General features: G+C 55.9%; 9 protein-coding genes across 9 annotated transcripts; 4 read left to right on the forward strand and 5 right to left on the reverse strand.

Annotated features, from left to right (window-relative positions):
• Positions 1-49: 49 nt before the first annotated feature.
• Positions 50-1540, forward strand: C7974DRAFT_425202 (uncharacterized protein; the record flags this gene model as incomplete). The annotated part of the gene is made up of 1 exon (XM_046144467.1): positions 50-1540. The coding sequence occupies exon 1, from the start codon at positions 80-82 to the stop codon at positions 1538-1540; it is 1461 nt and encodes a 486-aa protein (XP_045996347.1). The 5' UTR covers positions 50-79.
• Positions 1541-1544: 4 nt separating this feature from the next.
• Positions 1545-2799, reverse strand: C7974DRAFT_396303 (uncharacterized protein). Its single transcript, XM_046142064.1, has 2 exons — positions 2707-2799; positions 1545-2656 (listed from the first exon to the last, which is right to left on the reverse strand). Exons 1-2 carry the CDS (start codon positions 2723-2725, stop codon positions 1692-1694), a joined length of 984 nt encoding a protein of 327 aa, XP_045996348.1. The 5' UTR covers positions 2726-2799; the 3' UTR covers positions 1545-1691.
• Positions 2800-2866: 67 nt separating this feature from the next.
• Positions 2867-4602, reverse strand: C7974DRAFT_202920 (succinate/fumarate mitochondrial transporter-like protein). Its single transcript, XM_046136815.1, has 6 exons — positions 4246-4602; positions 4132-4179; positions 4032-4081; positions 3771-3966; positions 3240-3678; positions 2867-3191 (listed from the first exon to the last, which is right to left on the reverse strand). The coding sequence occupies exons 1-6, from the start codon at positions 4310-4312 to the stop codon at positions 3026-3028; spliced, it is 966 nt and encodes a 321-aa protein (XP_045996349.1). The 5' UTR covers positions 4313-4602; the 3' UTR covers positions 2867-3025.
• A 680-nt stretch (positions 4603-5282) lies between these two features.
• On the reverse strand, positions 5283-8335 carry C7974DRAFT_202918 (Retinoic acid induced 16-like protein-domain-containing protein). The gene is made up of 5 exons (XM_046136814.1): positions 8235-8335; positions 8084-8185; positions 7346-8034; positions 7055-7294; positions 5283-7005 (listed from the first exon to the last, which is right to left on the reverse strand). Exons 1-5 carry the CDS (start codon positions 8241-8243, stop codon positions 5391-5393), a joined length of 2655 nt encoding a protein of 884 aa, XP_045996350.1. The 5' UTR covers positions 8244-8335; the 3' UTR covers positions 5283-5390.
• A 557-nt stretch (positions 8336-8892) lies between these two features.
• On the forward strand, positions 8893-10456 carry C7974DRAFT_202969 (uncharacterized protein). The gene is made up of 2 exons (XM_046136816.1): positions 8893-10107; positions 10157-10456. Exons 1-2 carry the CDS (start codon positions 9172-9174, stop codon positions 10337-10339), a joined length of 1119 nt encoding a protein of 372 aa, XP_045996351.1. The 5' UTR covers positions 8893-9171; the 3' UTR covers positions 10340-10456.
• Positions 10457-10573: 117 nt separating this feature from the next.
• On the reverse strand, positions 10574-11178 carry C7974DRAFT_414071 (uncharacterized protein; the record flags this gene model as incomplete). The annotated part of the gene is made up of 2 exons (XM_046143776.1): positions 10574-11002; positions 11050-11178. 2 exons carry the CDS (start codon positions 11176-11178, stop codon positions 10574-10576), a joined length of 558 nt encoding a protein of 185 aa, XP_045996352.1.
• Positions 11179-11260: 82 nt separating this feature from the next.
• On the forward strand, positions 11261-13502 carry C7974DRAFT_202915 (nucleolar complex-associated protein-domain-containing protein). Its single transcript, XM_046136813.1, has one exon. It carries the CDS (start codon positions 11346-11348, stop codon positions 13374-13376), a length of 2031 nt encoding a protein of 676 aa, XP_045996353.1. The 5' UTR covers positions 11261-11345; the 3' UTR covers positions 13377-13502.
• Positions 13503-13917: 415 nt separating this feature from the next.
• C7974DRAFT_455790 (carboxylesterase type B) lies at positions 13918-16216 on the reverse strand (the record flags this gene model as incomplete). The annotated part of the gene is made up of 4 exons (XM_046145985.1): positions 15691-16216; positions 15286-15619; positions 15005-15232; positions 13918-14931 (listed from the first exon to the last, which is right to left on the reverse strand). The coding sequence occupies exons 1-4, from the start codon at positions 15861-15863 to the stop codon at positions 13918-13920; spliced, it is 1749 nt and encodes a 582-aa protein (XP_045996354.1). The 5' UTR covers positions 15864-16216.
• Positions 16217-16353: 137 nt separating this feature from the next.
• On the forward strand, positions 16354-17621 carry C7974DRAFT_396314 (retinol dehydrogenase). Its single transcript, XM_046142065.1, has one exon. The coding sequence runs from the start codon at positions 16594-16596 to the stop codon at positions 17575-17577; it is 984 nt and encodes a 327-aa protein (XP_045996355.1). The 5' UTR covers positions 16354-16593; the 3' UTR covers positions 17578-17621.
• The last annotated feature ends 151 nt before the right edge of the window (positions 17622-17772 follow it).

A 17772-nucleotide genomic window follows, 5' to 3' on the forward strand; every position in this document is an offset into this window, starting at 1 on the left:
GAACTCTTGGCTCCTCCGAGAGGCCCGCTTTGGTGCAGGGCGCTACTAGAACTTTTTCTGGGCCGTCCGCTCCCATACAATGTTCGCGCAGCTTTTCGGTGCTGCACGAAGAGCCATCAGCCGCACTCCATCGTACCAGGGCCCCTCCAGCGACGCCGCAGAACAAGTCCCTGAGATCCCCACCAGCGACCCCGCCCCTCTACACCCAGAATCTGCCGCCATGGTCACCACGCGCCGCGGCACCGAGACGCCGGGCATGTCGACGCCGGCGGGCTCTGCGAAGAAGTTCGTCGGCAAGCGCGAGCTCGAGGCGCTGGAGTCGCCCAGCCAGCCGAAGCGCCAGAAGACGACCGTCGTGGAAGTGACGCGCAAATTGAGGTCGACGCCGCGCAAGGGCGCGACTGAAATATCAGACTCGGCATCCGAGATAGACGAACCCACACCAAAGCCAAAAAAGACGAGTCCGCTTGCACGGCGCCGCCGCTCCAGCCCCAAGGTCGTCGTCGCGCCGTCGTCGGACGCGGGTGATGATGCACACACCCAGGACGGCTTCCACACCCCCGAGCCCGCGTCGTCCGAGGCCGCCTTCGTGACGCCGTTCACAAGCAAGAAGGCGCTTGCGGGCTCGCACACACCAGCATCAGCCAAGAACGAGACCCCGACCGTGGCAAAGAAAGCGCGCGGCCGCCCCAAGAAGGCCCAAAAACAGGACATCCCGGAAGAAATCCCTTCCTCGACGCAGGAGAGCTCCGTCGCCTCCCCGCCCGCCCCAGCACACGTCCGCTTCGGCAGCGAAGAGCCCGCCGCCGCACCCCCCGCCGTGCCCGCACCCACCCCCGCGCCCGTTGAAGACGAAGACGAAGACTCCGACTCCGACTCCGACGCCGCGCCCGAAACCGTGTCCGCCTCGGCCGCCGTCCGCGCCGCCGCCGCCGCCACCGCAGACACAACCCGCGCGCTCACCGCACAGGCCGCGAAAGAGCGCGCGAAAGCAGACGCCCGCGCCGCGCGCCTCGCGGCCGAACAAGCCGCCAAGCGCGACCGAGAAGCACGCAAAGCGGAAAAAGCAGCGCGCCACGCCGCCAAAGCCGCGCGTCTGGCAGTCACCGCTGACGATGTCGAGGACGCAATGGATTCAGGCGAGGACGAGCGCACACCGCACACCGCGCTGCCCTCTCTCCTCCCCGCCTCCCTCCTCGCGAACCTCAGCGCAACCCGCCCGCCAACACCGCCACCCGAGACCCCCAACACTTCGGCCGAGGCCCAGCACAAAGCCAAACTGGCCCGCCACATCAAGTTCCTCGAGCAGAGCAGCCAGGCGCCCAAGGAGCGGCGCGTGGGGAAGCACAGGGTTGCTGTGCTGGGGCAGCGGAAGGGCGTGTTGGCGGATAAGGTGGGGAAGGGGGGGAGGGGGGTGAGGGAGGGGTGGTTGAAAGGGAGGGATGGGACGGGTAAGAAAGGGGGCAAAGGGAAGGCGGTAGGAGGGAAAGGGGGGCAGAGGGCGAAGTTTGGGGGCGGGGGGTTTTTGAGGGGTGATTAGCGAAGGGGTACAATGAAATGAATGAACGAAGACTCTGGCTGTGGTGCTTGAGCAGGCAGGGCTCTGCGTTTTGATGCTATGCTCGCTGTGTGCTTGAAACCACCCGCGCATGTCTTGCCGCGCAGCCGCTCGACAACAGCCTGCCTGCGCCCTACCGCCGCCCCGGCCGCTTCGGCTTGCTGAACCCCTGCTTGACCTCGACCTTCTCCGCCGCAAACTCGTCCAGAATAACCTGCTCCGTGACCTCCTCCGGATTCGTCGCCTCCAGCCGCTTCGCCACCGTCAGCCCGCCCTCGCCCTGCGCCAGACTGACCACGTTCCCGCGGCTCGCCGCGTACAGCATGCGCTCCTTGATCTTCGCCGCGCTGGGACACGTGCTGATGAACACGATACTCTGTGCCGCGTCGTCGTGGCGGTAGAAACTGTACCGCGGCTCGCGCGCATCGATGGCGGCCGCCAGCCCCGCGGGCGTCGTGCTCGACACGGACACCAGGCACAGCGTCTCGGACCCGGAGTCCATGCGCAGCTGCACGAGATTGTCGCCGCCGCGGGCCAGCGCCTGCAGCGCGGCAGCGATATCGTCGTCGGCGCGCACGGCGAGGCGCCCCGCCTGCGCGAGCCCGTGGCCGCGCGTGCCGCGGCTCTCGAGCGCCTCGGCGTCCTTGATGTCCTGCAGGGACTGCTCCTCGGCCGTGAGCGGGTTGCTGGACGCCGTGTGCTGCTCGTGCTTCTGCCAGCCCTGCGCGGTCAGCTCGGCGGCCTCGGTCGTGAAGACGCTCTCTGGGAAGTGCTCGCCGCCGAGTTCGCGGACGAGGGTCAGGCGGGTCGAGGCGAAGAGCATTTTCTGGCGCACGGGGGCCGCGTTGGGGACGTATGTGATGGCGACGAGGGACTTGTCGTCGGAGGCGAGCGAGTCGGCGCGGCGCAGGAGGATGTAGAGGGCTTCGTTGGGCTGGGTGAGGGTGCTGACGTTGGAGAGGTCGTCGAGGAAGGTCGATGCTGTGGAGGGGATCGTGGCGCCGGGGACGATGGTCTCCTTCTCGATGCGCGCGATGAGGCCGCGTTGCGTGGGCGAGACTATGAGCTCGCCCAGCGCCGTCTTGAGCTCCTGGGACGCTGTGAAGTCTGTCAGTCCCCACTCATACACATTCGACTCATCAACTCACCTGAGATACCAGACTGCATGATGATGGAGATTTATGCACGGCAATGGCAGATTCTGGGTGTCGATGTTTGGGTGCGAGGTGAGGCGTGGGCTGTGTGGGAGGTGTGTTTATTTACGTGACGTCGCATGCAGTAGTGGGGCTGGACTCGGTTGCATGGGGTCCCTGCATCCTGGCGCGTCCCTCTCACATGTCACAAATCGGCTGTGCTAACTTTGAATGTTTCTGACTGTGTATGAACATGTTTTACTGTAAGGAGCAGACGACCGCCCTGCTGCACGCGACCATCAAAGCGTCGTGGATATCAAAGAATTACCCCGCATTACTCCTCGTACTGGCCGCCGGGAATCATCTCTCTTCCTTTCTCGAGTATGCCCTTGAGGTACTCGTATACCGTGAATGTCACAGCCTGTCCCGGTGCAACACGCATCACGCGGGGTGTGATGCCCTTGTAGAAACTCTTCACGCCTTCCTGTTTCCACATATCACTGTCAAAGTGTCAGCATTGTCAAATCAAAACGACAGTCATGTCTTACCCTGCAATCGCTGTGATTCTGCTCATGGCGCTCTGCCCCGGCTCGGCCGGTGTCTTCTGCAGCCTGGTCTTGATTGTATCAATGGGCGCGTTGGAGAAGGGCCCGACGGCACCGGAGATGAGACCGATGCAAGACGTCTGCCAGCCGGGCAGGTCGGTGGTGTTCTGGTACGTCTGCAGCCGCGACCTCAGCTCTGAGTAAGCTGTGAAGTTGGCGGCTTGGTTGGTACCCTGACGGAGAGCCGTCAGCGACACACCACGCCACAAGGCGCCGACACCCTCCTCCTTCAGCACGGTGTATAGGGCGTGCGCAGCGTTGCGGTATTTAGGCACATCGAGCGGATCAGCCATAGAGTGGTGTTGCGCTTGAAGGCGGATCTTGACGACTTCCATGGGGGTCACCACAAGGACAGCCTCAGTGACACCTGCAGCGAGACCGGCTAGACGAGGTTAGCAATTGCGCCTGCATACGATTCACAAGTTGGACATTCTCCAGCCATCTCTCCACTTGCGAGAATAAGGTCACACTTACACAGGAATGTCGATTTTGAAGACACCATGCCGTCCTTGTCTGCGAGCATCTGCTTGTACCACTCATACGACGTGAAACGGATAGCCATCTTGGGAACAATACCCGTCAGGACAGCACCAAGACCCTTGTACAGACCCAGCGCAGTCTCGCGCTTTACAATCTCGGATCCAGTCTTGAGGAATCCACGCTTTGGGGCCTGTAACCAGGATTAGAAGCTGAATACACTCCGAACGACAGCGCTCGAGTCGGGACGGTACGTACACCAGGCATGCGCGCTCGCTTAGAAAGTTGCATGCGGACTTTGATAGTATCTGCAGGCTCAATTAATACTTTGCAGCTCGAAGACAGGCATAATACATACCCAAAGGGTGGCACACGAGCGCCTCCATCATACCAGCACCACCACCAGCTGCAAAACAATCAGTAAGTCCTCAAACGACCACGCACTCTGCGCAATGGCTCTATTTAATCGTACCGATCAAGTTAGTAGCTGCGGACGCCGGCTTCTTGCCGCCAGGCCCTTGCGTCGACTTTGCAGACATATTGGGAGGAAGTGAGTTGTGCAACTCTACAAAAGTGCAGTTGCGCGCGAACGGAAGCCCGCAGGACTTTAAAAGGCTCGAGATCTGCGGAGGTGTGTGATTATGACGCTGGCTGATCTCCCCAAGCTCTTTCCCCGGGTTTGGAGCTCTAGCTAGCTTTCGAGCGCCTCGGCTGTCGACTGGAAACAAAGGGTCTGGCTAAATGCAGAACAGACACAGCAGCACAAGCTTTTAGGAGCGAGAAGGAGAGAGAGGACGCAAGTCTGGAAAAGTAAAGAAGTGCATCACAGTCATAATCCAGCTCCCAAGTTACCGCGGGTGTGAGGACATAAAACACGCGCCGAGGCCTCGGCCTCTGAAGCGGCCCAGACCCGTTGTTACCAAAGCGAGCGCACGCGTCGAGCTGCGCTTCAGGGTGCTTGGCGCTAGGGCTCGTTTTACCCCAGATCTGTGATGGTGGGCGAGCGGAACCTGGAGAGCGGAGATGTCTTTCGGCCGGGATCGGTTGTAGAGGATGGCCTTAACCGAGCAGCAATACAAGAACACTGCAGGCTCATTGTGCCTGCTCCTGAAGCTGGGTTTCACACTTCAGACAATGAGGCTTGCCGAAGTTTGGTCGGGTGCGGTGTCGGACGTCCACGTGAATGCATATGATCACGGAACGCTGGTGTAGCTTCCATGTGAAAGATGACGTTCAAGCGAGTGCCGGAAAGCATCCGCAAACACAGGTCCCGAGTAGACCCGCTCTGGCACGTGCACGAAGATAGGCCGGCTGGAGCGAGGAAGGTCGGCTGCTCTTGACCCATTTTCCCGGACATCATCTCCTGAGGCTCCATCACGATGTTGCACAGCACCCTTGTCATTGGTGGAACTTCCAACTACCATCGTCGCAGGAGCGACGGTGCAGGCCTCAGACTGGCCTTGAGCGCTTTTTGACAGCCTTGTTGAACATTTCCACGGCACAGAAGTGTGCGAAAACTCGAATTATGCTCGCTTGAGGATGCCAAACACAAAAGGGGTATATTCGCTATGCCGTCTAACTCGCATCCGAAAACTCATAGTTTCAACAAGCAACGACTCAAGAAAACTTGATCTCGTTGAACAAGCTCGCCCTGACCTGCATCAGAGCCACCAGCTCCAACACGAATTCCTGGAGTACAACCACGTTCGTGATGATATGTAGAAGACTAGCTTCGCGGATATCGTCCTGCTCCTTGCTTGTCTCTGCACCGGCTGAAGTATCGTCAGTAGGCTCCTTTGGTGGGGGCTGATATTTCGACAGCATGACCTCGACATCCTGCGAACCAGCAGGTCGGCGAAATCGTATCCGCCTCCTAAGTAAATCGGACTGTCTAAAACCTGCGAGATTTGCGTCGATGTCTGAGAACAGTGTGGTCTGGCGTTTCCCACCTTGCAAAGGTGACGATGTTCCTGGAGGCGGACTCGCAAGGCTGGCAGCTTTCGACGGCGCTGGAGAGGATGCTTGAGAACTCTTGTGTTCCGAGAGCGTGTCTTTTCGGCCTCTTGGAGACTGCGCTCTTGACGGTGTTGCAGAGTTGTCCAACACATGTTTTGGCAGCTGTGGCGTCCACGATCCTACCGGAGCCTCTGGAAGTTGCTGGACGGCTTTAGGCTGCATTACCGCTTGTTTCATCGCGTCGTGCATTTCCTCATGGAAACGGAATGCATTCTTACGATGCGTGACATGCTCATCCCAATCGGGTACATCGGCGCGGAGAGCTGCTACCTGCGCATGAACATTTTGTATGCACGCAAGCAGCTGTGGTGTAGCTGATGGATTCCAAGTCGGTGTGCGACTCGCCATGTATACATCCCGGAGACTATCATTTGAGAAGACGATGGTCTCTGGCACAGTATCCTCAAAGCGATAATCGGCAGGATCAACCGAGAGCCAGCCCTCGAGACGGAGTTGAGAGCATGTGCCAAGATTTATGACCGCTTCCGTCAATGCCAGATTGGTCTCCACGTCGTTCGTAAGGAAGGTTAACAGTAGTTCAATCAGAGATTTGAAGAGTGGATCCTCTGGAATCAGATAGTGCTGATGTACTTCTCTGCCACTGCTTTCAGCGGACTCGTAGTAGCCAGAGCCTTGCGTGGGAGGAAGAGCTAAGGTCTTCAGAGAACAGGGATGACTTTCGAGCAGGCTTTGGGTGTCTCTCAAATGCATCTCGTAGGCTTCGTCGACCCCATCCTCACCAGCGAGGCCAATTGCAAGGTTCAAATAGGTCTCGAGCTCGATGTTCAGAGCCCCGGCAGTCCGATGTGGTTCCTTGTAGTGTACGTTCATAACTTTGATCAAAGATCCCAGTCCATAACTGTGGTTCTTGCCAAGAATGACAGTGGTAAGCTTCAGTGCTGATGTGACGGTCTGTGAGTTCCGAGAGTCAGTGCTGCCCAGAATCAGATCGACAAGGTTGAACAAGGATGGGTTCAGCCGCTCTTCTTCTTTCTCACTTTGTGTCATGAGCACGAGAGTTCGACGTCGCTTGACTGCAGCAGATGACCGGGGGGCCCTGCCCGTTATTGCACGATCTGGCAGTGCAAGAAGGTATTGTAGGATCATATGAACGAGCTCGGGGTGGTCGAGGGCGTCAAGAATCCGTCGCAGATATGTGAGCACGGCAACAGAGGAACCGCCATCGGCATCAGAAGACTCCAACAGAGATGGGTAACTGTACGCTGTTAGCTTGTGCTATACATACTGATGTGGTGTCGACTGACAGGAGCTGCTGGAGAAACAGGACGTGGAAGTGATCAATTAGTGTATGCCTGACGTCTGCAGATCGACAGTGTTCTAGCACATCTTGCCAGAATGCGAGATACGACAAGAACGTGCCAATATGACTCTGAAACTCGTCGGTGTGGAGGTTCTCGGTATCGTTATTGGGTTTTGTTTCCACGTAGTCGGAGAAGGACAGTACGAGTGGAAGGTTGTCTTGTGGATGCAGGATCGAAAGCTTTCTGTTACTGGTCAGATCACCACAACAGTCGGTTGGGTATAAAAGAACACACCTGCTAAGTTGACTGTATAGCGCACCCAGCCCCGAAGCCATCAGTGTAGGCAAATCACTATTGACTATCCACTGCTCGAGAGTCATCGACTTCGAAGCCGACTCAAACACGTAAAGCAAGCCGGTGCGAGCGAAGTCTCCGATGCGTCCCTCATGGTGAACGTGGTCGATAAGCTGATAGCACAAAGGAAAGTCTTCCTTTTGTGTCACACCAGCAAAATCGCTGCCCTGCGCCTGAGCCCGGCTAGCCGTGTCGGTGGTGGTGGTGAACCACACTGGCAATATCTCTGGCTGTAACCTGATCTTGGCCGCAATTCCGAAGAGCAGCTCGACAATATCCGCTTCTATATCCTCTCCAACGTTCATGGCGCCGGAGCCTACCGTCCTGTTTATAAAGTTCATGAGGGATACTGCAAAGACGTCGTTCTCCAAGAAGTCCTCCTCCTCGCTATCGATGAGCGCATTGTAGAAAGCAACAGCGTCTCGCACAACACCCTCATCGAAGGACGTTGCCGCGATCTTTGAAATGCCGGTGTATATCTGCTGAACAGCCGCGAATTGTAGGCACAGGTGAGGCGCTGGCGACCGGGATTCATCGTTGAGGATTGCGGTCAGGGCCTGGAAGCCGCGGCGGATGTTGTTCAGCGCCTCGCGGTCGTTGGCGAGGTTCTGTGTTTTCTGCCATTGTGACTAGAGGCGGAGTCAGCTCCGAGTTTATGGTCCATATAGCTGTGCGCACCAGAACTTGGTTGTAGCGCTGTCGAAAGCGTGCCAGACGTTGCTGCGGGTTGTTCGGAGCGGCCTGTTTCTTCTGGGAAGAGCCGCCGAGTAACCTTACCCACTACAAGTCTGGGTCAGCAAAAGCAGAGCAGGAGAGATACTGCACGAACGAAGTCCATCTGATGTCTAATAACCCCGCATTGGAGCGGTGCGTGCGAAGTGGGGTGCAAGGAATGAGTGGTGGTCGTGGACGTTCAGGAAGCGGCTCCAGCTGAAACCAATCATGTTGCGGCGCATCCCCGTGGACCCTTGCCCTTCACCACACCCAACAGGCACCACATTATGCTCCGACCGTTGAGCACTTCAGTATTGTCTATTATGATGCCGCTATGCACTGTAGATGCATTGATTGACCCCATCGACGGTAGAGCGCCATACAGTGACACAACACATGCAGTACTCGTTCGGCAAGCAGGACCTTCCCTTACTACATGTCTAGACGTAGCTCCTGCCGGATTGTATGGCGGCGCCTTCTTTCGAGCCAGTTGAGCCGGATCTCAGTTCTCACGACACCACTGGCCGTCGTTTATTCACTAACCGCACTTTCGTTCATATTATTTTCCAACATCCTACATGCAGCAAATGGCTGATCACACCATGCTCAGGCATGTGAGGGGGTGCGTCGCTCACTTTCGAGCCGGAGCAGCGCTTCTGCAGCTCGACATAGGAACAGACGTCGAAATTGGGCCTGACGTGTTCATGAAGGTCGACGCGAACACCGTGCGGATCGTCTGGCGCGATGTTCACGCAGGACCCAAAGTCGCCGTAATCGAATCCATCCTCCACTCGATTGCAAGCAGGATGGTATACGCATTTCCAGACAATGAGCTCTGGATGGACTTCAAAGAGCCCGAGCACGCTCATATGGCCGTGCAGCTGCTCAATGAAATGGCCGGCATCGACGCTACACTGGTCTACAATGTGCGCTTCAAAGCATCGACACAGATCGTGGATCTGATATATATGAGGCTGGAGCGACTTCCCAGTCTCATTGACGGGTTCTACTAGGTGTGGGAGCAATCGTCGTCCAGCGGCCACATCCTTCGCATGTTCGGAGACAGGATCAATATGATCAACTTCGTCAAAGAACGCGCAAAGGAAATTTTCACCGGAACCACAGTCAGCCTCGATCCCGAAAAGAAGTCCCTCGTCAGGCACGAAATCTGGCATGTGGGTTTCTTGTCGCCGGACGTCGAGGACCTACTGCCACAGCACGTCAAGGATGACAATTCAAGTCTTCTTGTTTTTGATCTGATGCAAGAGCGTCTTTTACTATACGCCGACGACGATAGACTGAATGAAAGTTATCCGCCCATAATTGCAGACGTTGTTGCGAAGCTTGACGCAATGCAGCCTGCGCGGACGATTGCGCTCAGTGCTTCCACCTGGGCAGCTGTACAAGCACACGATCTCCGGAAGGCAGCACAAGCGGTTCTTGGCCGTGGCAACTTCGTCCTCGATGAAGCTTCGACTGCGTTGATTGTCAGATGTCCTCCTCGAACGGAACAGCTTCTTCAGCACGAGCTCAGCTCACCACATCCATCCATCTCCAGAGCACAGGCACACTTTCGATGTCACGCGTGTGGGAAAGTTGCTCGAGGTGTCATACTCACCTTCTGCGAGCATGTCGTCTGCTTTTCCTGCTTTGACAAACGGATGTGGCACGTTCTCGCCGACCCCTTAGGGAAGCACTTCCCTCTGAGATGCGGAATAGCCAGCTGTGGCGAACGGATAGCGGTGTCGGATATTCGCAAACTCGTATCAGCGGAAAGGCTGCAAGCTCTCTTCGAACTATCTGTTGATCAGCACACGCTGTCACTCCCCGAAACCTATCGGTCATGTCGTGAAAAGAAATGTCAGTCAGTGTACCTTGTTACAGAAACTGCTGCGTTGTACACGTGCGTGTTGTGCTTCACACAGACGTGCACATACAAACACTGTGGGAAGGCGCCTCACGTAGGATGGGATTGCAAGTTGGAAAAGGTAACGTGGATTGAAACTGCATTCACGAGCCACTGCTGACTGTGGAAAGTCAATGAACGTCGTAATGAAATGTCCCGTCTGCAAGGCAAACGTGATCAACCCCGAGGCACGCACCCACATCAGATGTCATAAATGCCTGCAGCATATCTGCTGTGAGTGCGTGACAAGGTTTGAGTCTCTGGAAGAGTATGTCGAACACCAGTACCTGGCGGGGTGCAAGCAGGGTCCGTAGAAGATGGATTGAGTCTATTGCTGGGTATCTGCTTCTCATTCTCCTGGCATGTCTCCTAGCGTGTCTTCCTCTGGTAGATGACTGTTTGCTGTATGGTAACCCATGCTTGCGCGACGTCGGAGTGTTGTCGCTCCGGCACACTGTCGGCCGCCCAGGCTCAAATACGGAAGTGCCTGATCCCTCGCCCATCCAGAACGCCGATTGATTGAAACCACTTTTCGCCCCGTCCCACGCTCATGTGGTGAACAGAGTATCCTCCTCGCGCAGGTACTCCCCGATATCCGCCTGCCTGAAGGTCACAATGCCCGTGGGGTCAAGCTTGCGCGCCTCGGCGGTGCTCCGCGCCGACACGCCAAAGCCCAGCGGCGTGTCGTTCATGCTCAGCACCACGACGCCCTGGTGCTCCGGGCAGTCCTCGCTCCACCGGCCGACGTGCGCCTTCAGCACATTGCCGCCGTACAGGTACGGCATCTCGCCGTTCGCCTTGACCCACACCTTGTACCGCGCGTGCGGCGCAATGATGCTCAGCGCCGTGACGTGCAGGCGGAACTTGCCCGTCTTTGTGAATTTTCCGAGACACACGCCCAGGCTGAGCAGGTTGTCGCGCGCCACCGAGGTCGCGAGGTTGGCCAGCGATTCGCGCACGTAGTAGCACCGCGAGCCCTGAGGAAGGTTAGTGGGCGCCGGAGAATGACATGCGGTGTTCATACCTGCACGCGGAAGACGTTGCGGTCGTTGCCGCCGGCGGGGTCGGCGATGAGGTTGGAGATGCCCTTGCCGCAGTAGGTGGCGAGCTTCTCGAAGAGCACCTTCGTCTCGGGTTCGGTGAGGGGCCGCATAGTGGTGGATGTGAGGGTTGTTGGTGAGTGAGGGCTGCTGCAGCCGGGGTCGCGAGCGCGGTGCTGGAAAATTCCCGGCAGAATCGCGGGCGGTGAAACAAAAAGTGTGCACACCAGCCGGGACGTGCTGCACCCTCTGCTCCGCTCACACCCCGCCATACAATATCATGTCGCGCCCCTCTGCCCCGAAGAGAAGGAGACTTTCGCCGCCCGAGGACGATGCGCCGGCGCCAGGCCACCAGCAGTCGTTTTTGAAGAGCGCGGCCAAGTGGGATCTGGAGCAGGACTACGAGAACCGCCCGCGCCGCCTCGACAAGAAGAAGAAGAAGGGCCAGGACAAGCTGCCCGTCCGGACTACTGAGGGATGGGTCGCGCTGCCCGCCGCTCCGGTCGAGGTCAAGGACGAGGAAGTGTCGGACAGCTTCCTGGGCTCTGGTAGTGAGGGCGACGAGGAAGAAGCGGAGGAGGAAAAGAAGGCGCCCAAGATCCCCGCGCGACAACAGATTCTCGAGGCAAAGGAGGAGCTGGCCCGCATTGCGAGCCTGGTCAACGAGGATCCCGAGGAGCACATTGGCGCGCTGAAGACACTGGCCGCCATTGCCGAGTCCGAGAACAACACGGTCAAGAAACTGGCGCTGGCGACATCGGTCACAATCTTCAAGGATCTGATTCCCGGCTACCGGATCCGACCTATCGCCGAAGAGGCCATGGGCGAGAAGGTGTCGAGGGAGGTCAAGAAGCTGCGCCACTTCGAGCAGAAGCTCGTCTCCGGCTACGAGACATATGTCAAGCAGCTGGCTGCGCTCTGCAAGCTCAGTGGATCCAGCGACGAGCAGAAAGCAAGCCTGGCCACCGTCGCTGTCAGCTGCGCGTGCAACCTGCTCACAGCGGTGCCTCACTTCAACTTCCGCAACGACCTGCTGAAGATTATGGTCGGCAAGTTGAGCACGCGACGCGTCGATGCAGACTTTGTACGGTGCAGGGAGGCAGTGGAGAAGCTGTTCGCCGAAGACGAAGACGGCAACGTCTCCCTCGAGGGCGTCACTCTGCTGACCAAGATGATGAAGGCGAAGCACTACAACTTCGACGAGAGTGCACTGAACACATTCCTCCATCTCCGCCTTCTCTCCGATTTCCACAGGAAAGCTTCCTACAACTCCGTCGACAAGGACGAAGAGGATACTGTCAAGAAGATCAAGCAGAAGCGCGAGTTCAGGACGAAACGCCTGCGCAAGGACCTGAAGGAGAAGAAGGCGATCGCAAAGGAGTTCAAGGAGGCCGACGCGGCTGTATCACACGAAGAGCGCGACAGGATGCAGGCCGAGACCCTCAAGCTGGTCTTCGTCTGCTACTTCCGCATCCTCAAAGCCCGCTCGCCGAAGCTCATGGGCGCCGTCCTTGAAGGCCTGGCACGCTACGCACATCTCATCAACCAGGACTTCTTCGGCGACATCCTCGAAGCCCTGCGCGACATCATCGCGACCGCCGAAATCTCCGCCGCCGCCGAGGTCTCCGAAGACGAAGACGCCGAGTCCGACTCAGACGACGACGAAGCCCCCGAGCGCAACCTCTCCCGCGAATCGCTCCTATGCGTCATCACCGCCTTCGCGCTCCTCGAGGGCCAGGACGTCCTCAAACAAGCCTCCACCCTCAAACTCGACCTCACCTTCTTCATCACCCATCTGTACCGCACGCTGCACCCGGTCAGCGTCAACGCCGACATCGAACTCAGCGCCAAGTCGCTCCACCTCCCGGACCCGGGCGCGCGCGAAAACCCCCACGCCCCCAGCCCCAACAAGATCAACGTCCAGACCACCATCGTCCTGCTCATCCGCTCGCTCTCCTCCGTGCTGCTGCCCGCCACCGCCCTGCGCGGCGTGCCCCCGATCCGCGTCGCCGCCTTCACCAAGCAACTCATGTCGATATCCCTGCAGCTGCCCGAGAAGAGCTGCATTGCGATGCTGGGGCTGCTAAACCGGGTCGCGCGCGCGCACGGCAAGAAGGTTGCGCCGCTGTGGAACACGGAGGAGCGCCGGGGCGACGGCGTGTTTGACCCGCTCAAGGCGGAGTTCGAGGGGAGCAATGCGTTTGCGGCGACGGTGTGGGAGGGCGAGTTGCTGAGGCGGCATTATGCGCCTGCCGTGCAGGAGGCGCTGAAGGGGATCGAGGGGAATGTGAAGGAGGCGCTGAAGGGGTAGATTGCATGGATGGTTGTGGTGTGTGATACCCGCAGGTGGTTTTATAATGGGTCGACGTTGTGTCTTCGCGCGACCCTTTGGTAGTAGTTGTTCGAATGAGTACTGTAGCGGTTACATCTCAGGCTTCATCAACTCACACATGTTCCCATGGGTCCCCTCGTCTACGTGCTCATCAAACCTAACAGCTACACATCAACGTCTCGTTATTCACTACGCCATTCAAAGGGGTGACAGCCGAGAGTGTGAAAACAATTAAATAGTTAGAAACAACTGCTCCAGCCTATACCTGACAAGCGCCAACAAGTACCTCAATGTTCGTACCTCAAGCATGGCAAACTCTACCTTATCACAGGTACTTATGTTGCCTAGTACGATGCCACGGGAGTGCTTCGTGCCGCACCAAGGGATGCCATGCAATAGAGGTCGCCACTGTTGCAGAGACACGTAGATTATTTAGTTTAATTAAAGACCTATATTTCAATATCTATATGAGAAAGTAGAATAGGAAGAATCTAAAAGGTTAACAATAACTTTTCCTGTACTAGACAAGTACTCTGCTAGTGATGTTTCTCCAAAGCTCACATCTTGCGCCCCGGTCCCCTTCCCACTGTAGCGCATTCACAAGGCTGAAACGATTTCGTAGTCCAGGTTCCATGTACTCTGTAAGATTCATGCCTGTTAATTGCAGAGCAGAGTAGGGCACACCTCCCGTTGTGTTCAGGTTGATCATCTGGCTTCGTCCGTCTTGCTTCCATACGGGCCATTTCAGGTCTTTCAGACCCTTTGCAGTAGTTGGGTCTGCTACCGTGACAAAGCCTCCCCAGATCTGTCTGAGAGCATCGGTAAAGGGAGGTGGCTGACTTGGTGTCGCAGGGCCGAAATATGCGCTCACGTCGCTTCCATGCAAGGCACCAACTACCGAGTACTGGTAATGGAATGACTTGCGTTTCTGTGTCGTGAAGGCGTCATTAAGCCAGTAGGACGGACACACAAAGGTTGCTTCTGCAAAGATATTGTTTGCGCGCTGTTGCATGCCAGTTGCGAATGAGCTGACATCAAGAGCTGTCACTGGACCAAAGCCCGAGGTTGCGAACGCATCGTTAATCTTGATCGGCAGTTCTGAAGCCGGATACGCTGCGAGAATGGCGTCCAATTCAGCCAAAGTAAGCAAAGGGAAGTTGCCCTCTAGCCAAGTGTGAAAAGCTTCAGTACTGTTGATCGTGGGAACTAAGAGCGGCCCCTCGTTGGCGTTGTTACCAACCAGGATGTGCTCGCCGTTGACGCGTTTTGCTGTTAGAGCATTGCTTGGATGAGTAGTAACATAACCAGTATTCGGCTCTACCACAGGAGCAAATGCCCAATTACCATAGAAATTGGCAGCATTTGTGTTTGAGTTTGCATTTTGCAATGTGAGGGTATCCTTGCTGCGCAGACATGAGAGAACATCAGTTGCGTTCGCGCATCCAGCATAAGATGCAAAGCTCTTATACTGTCTCGTCGGTATCGAGCCATCAAACTTGTACTGTGGTGGGAGAAAAGGCGAGGCAACCACAATCTGGTGAAGTATTAGTAACGATCTTGGTGCCGGTCTGATCAAGGATCTTAGTCGAATGGAATGGAAAACCTACATTCTTAAACAAAGAAGTTTTCAAAGTGCCGTTCTTTGCGATAGCAAGCTGCATCACACCACCAGCACCAGCGCTTTGACCAGAAACAGTGACTTGTGACTTATCGCCCCCGAACTGATCAATGTGATTCTGAACCCACTGCAGGGCAAAAGCCATATCTAGAATACCAGTGTTAAGAGCACCGTTCTGCTCCACTTCAGCTGACGAGAGGAATCCGAAAGCCCCAAGCTCTAGTACAGTCAGTTCTTAAGTTCGGCGTCAATGCAATGGAATAAACTTACTCTGTACTGAATAGAGACTGCGACAAACTTGTTGTCATTCGCTTTAATGATTTCGCGCATGTCCTGCTGCCCATTTCCAAAGCCATATCCACCACCGTGGATCCAAACGAGCACCGGAAGCTTAGTTTTCTTCTTAGATCTTGGTGCGTATACGTTAAGAAACAAGCAGTCTTCACTACCGGATATCCCTGGGATGGCTGGAAAAGGCACAGGGGCAGCTTGAGGACATCCAGGTGCAAACTCGATCGCGTCAACGACGCCATTCTCAGAAGCAATCGGGGCAGCCGGTGCTCGCCAACGGAGGTCGCCAATTGGGGGTGCTGCGTAGCGAATACTATAGGGCAGTGGTAAGTATTCTAGCACATCTCATCATCGATGTAGCCATTGCAGCCTTGTTTGACATACCCTCTCCAGATATCGAGTTGTGCAGTCGAGTCGTAAGCACCACGATAGACCTCGTAGCCCAGATCAACAGTCAGATTCTGGGCCTTGGCAGACGGTGCTGCTAAAGAGACATGTCCGTTCAGCAAGTAGAGTGCTGCAAATGCAAAGTTTGGACGCATCGCGCAGACTTTCATCGATGGTTGGAGTTGAAGTTGTAGTTCTGAACTACATTCAGGAACTCCGAAGTTTATGTACTTGCGGCTGACATATTCAGCTCACCTCCCCACCATCGAGCACAGATTGCGCATCAAAGCGTATGATGATGTTGCTTCGTGCGTAGTATGAATTTCCTAATCTCCAGTGTGGCCGCGCCCGCCGCATAACATGCACGTGCTCAAGTGCCCCAGAGGCAGCGACAGCCGGCTGAGTCCCAAGACGCAGCAACAATTTCGGTCCATTAGTCAACGTACCTGTACCTACCGGCGATAAGCGAAGAGCCATGCGTTGTTTGCGTTTTCGTAGTTTTCACACGAAGCATATTGATCAGCGTTGTCTCGGACCGCTATTCTGCTGTCGAGTTAAATAACTAGCGTGATGACATTTTTGTCGTTTTGGGTTTAGTGAGTCTCATGCCACCCGCAGCCTAGCGCGCACGGGGCATGATAGGCCACTCACACAACACACATCTCAACACAGCAATGATGGATAAGCTGCCGAGACGTGTCTGAATAATCCAGACGAATAGGGTTCGTTTAGCCTCCGGATTCTTCAGCTGTAACTCCGTAGCAAGCAACCTATATAAGAACCACTTGCGTCCAAAGCATTGCAGATACAACCATTCCAACAAACAACATTCCTCTTCACAATTTCTGAGCCTCAAGTCGAAAGTCATAGTATCTTCGTTCTTCATTAGCCAACACGACCATGTCTCGCTACTCTGAAGCGCACGCTAAGCCCCAGGGTCCTGGTGACGCCCGCCCTACAGCTCTCCAGATTATCAAGGACGAGGGAGCTGAAGGCAAGCTTGTCGGTCAATATATAGTCATCACTGGAACATCATCTGGTATTGGTGTTGAGACGGCTAAAGCCTTAGCCACCACAGGCGCTAAGCTCTTCCTTACCGCCAGGGATGTTTCTAAAGCTCAAACTGCACTCTCAAGTTTCTTCAATCCCGATACTATGGAGATTGTTAAGATGGACCAGAACTCCTTTGTTTCTATTCGCTCTGCGGCTGAGACTATTCTCTCAAAGACATCAAAAATCCACCTCCTTGTCAACAACGCTGGCATTATGGGAATCCCTACACTTAGCTTTACTGCTGACGGCCACGAACTTCAATTTGGAACGAACCATCTCTCTCACTTCTTATTATTCGAGCTGCTTAGGCCTGCTCTCCTAGCAAATGCTTCAGCTGAGCTACCCTCTCGCGTTATAAGCTTATCCTCTACGGCCCACCTTTTCAACGGCATCAACGACTCCGACAACTACAACTTCCAGAAAACCCCGTACGAGCCCAATGTCTCATACGGTCAGTCTAAGACCGCCAACCTCTACTTTGCCAACGAAGTTGAGCGCCGATTTGGCTCGCAACACCTACACGCAACGAGCCTCCACCCCGGCATCATCGCCACCGGGCTGGCACAGCACATGCCTGCAGATTCCTGGAAGGGCATGGATCACATATTCCCTACCATGAAGAGTGTCGAGCAGGGCGCCGCAACCACGGTGTTGGCTGCGGTTGGAAACCTGGAGGCACAGGCTGGCAAGTACCTTGTTGACTGCCAGGTCGCAGGTCCTCACGTTGAAGGCGAGGACAAGTTGACCTCAAAGGGTTATGCTCCTTGGGCTTTTGATGTCCAGCAGGCCACTCGGTTGTGGGAAGATTCACTTAAGATTGTTGGTATCTAGATATAGTTCTTCTTCAATATAGTATACTCTACCGTAAAAACTCGTTGCTTCCATGTCTAGAATGCTGTAGTTCCCTACGTAACCTCGCCTAATGCAGCCGCATTGTTAGAACAGCTATGCTCGACGAAAGTGCCAAAAAGCTCACCACTTGGTCGAACAAGAATCAAGAGGCAGACGAAATTGAGTTGAGTGCGA

The sequence above is a fragment of the Boeremia exigua genome, assembly GCF_020726555.1.
Source record: "Boeremia exigua strain MPI-SDFR-AT-0100 chromosome Unknown C7974scaffold_7, whole genome shotgun sequence".
Classification (NCBI taxonomy): domain Eukaryota; kingdom Fungi; phylum Ascomycota; class Dothideomycetes; order Pleosporales; family Didymellaceae; genus Boeremia; species Boeremia exigua.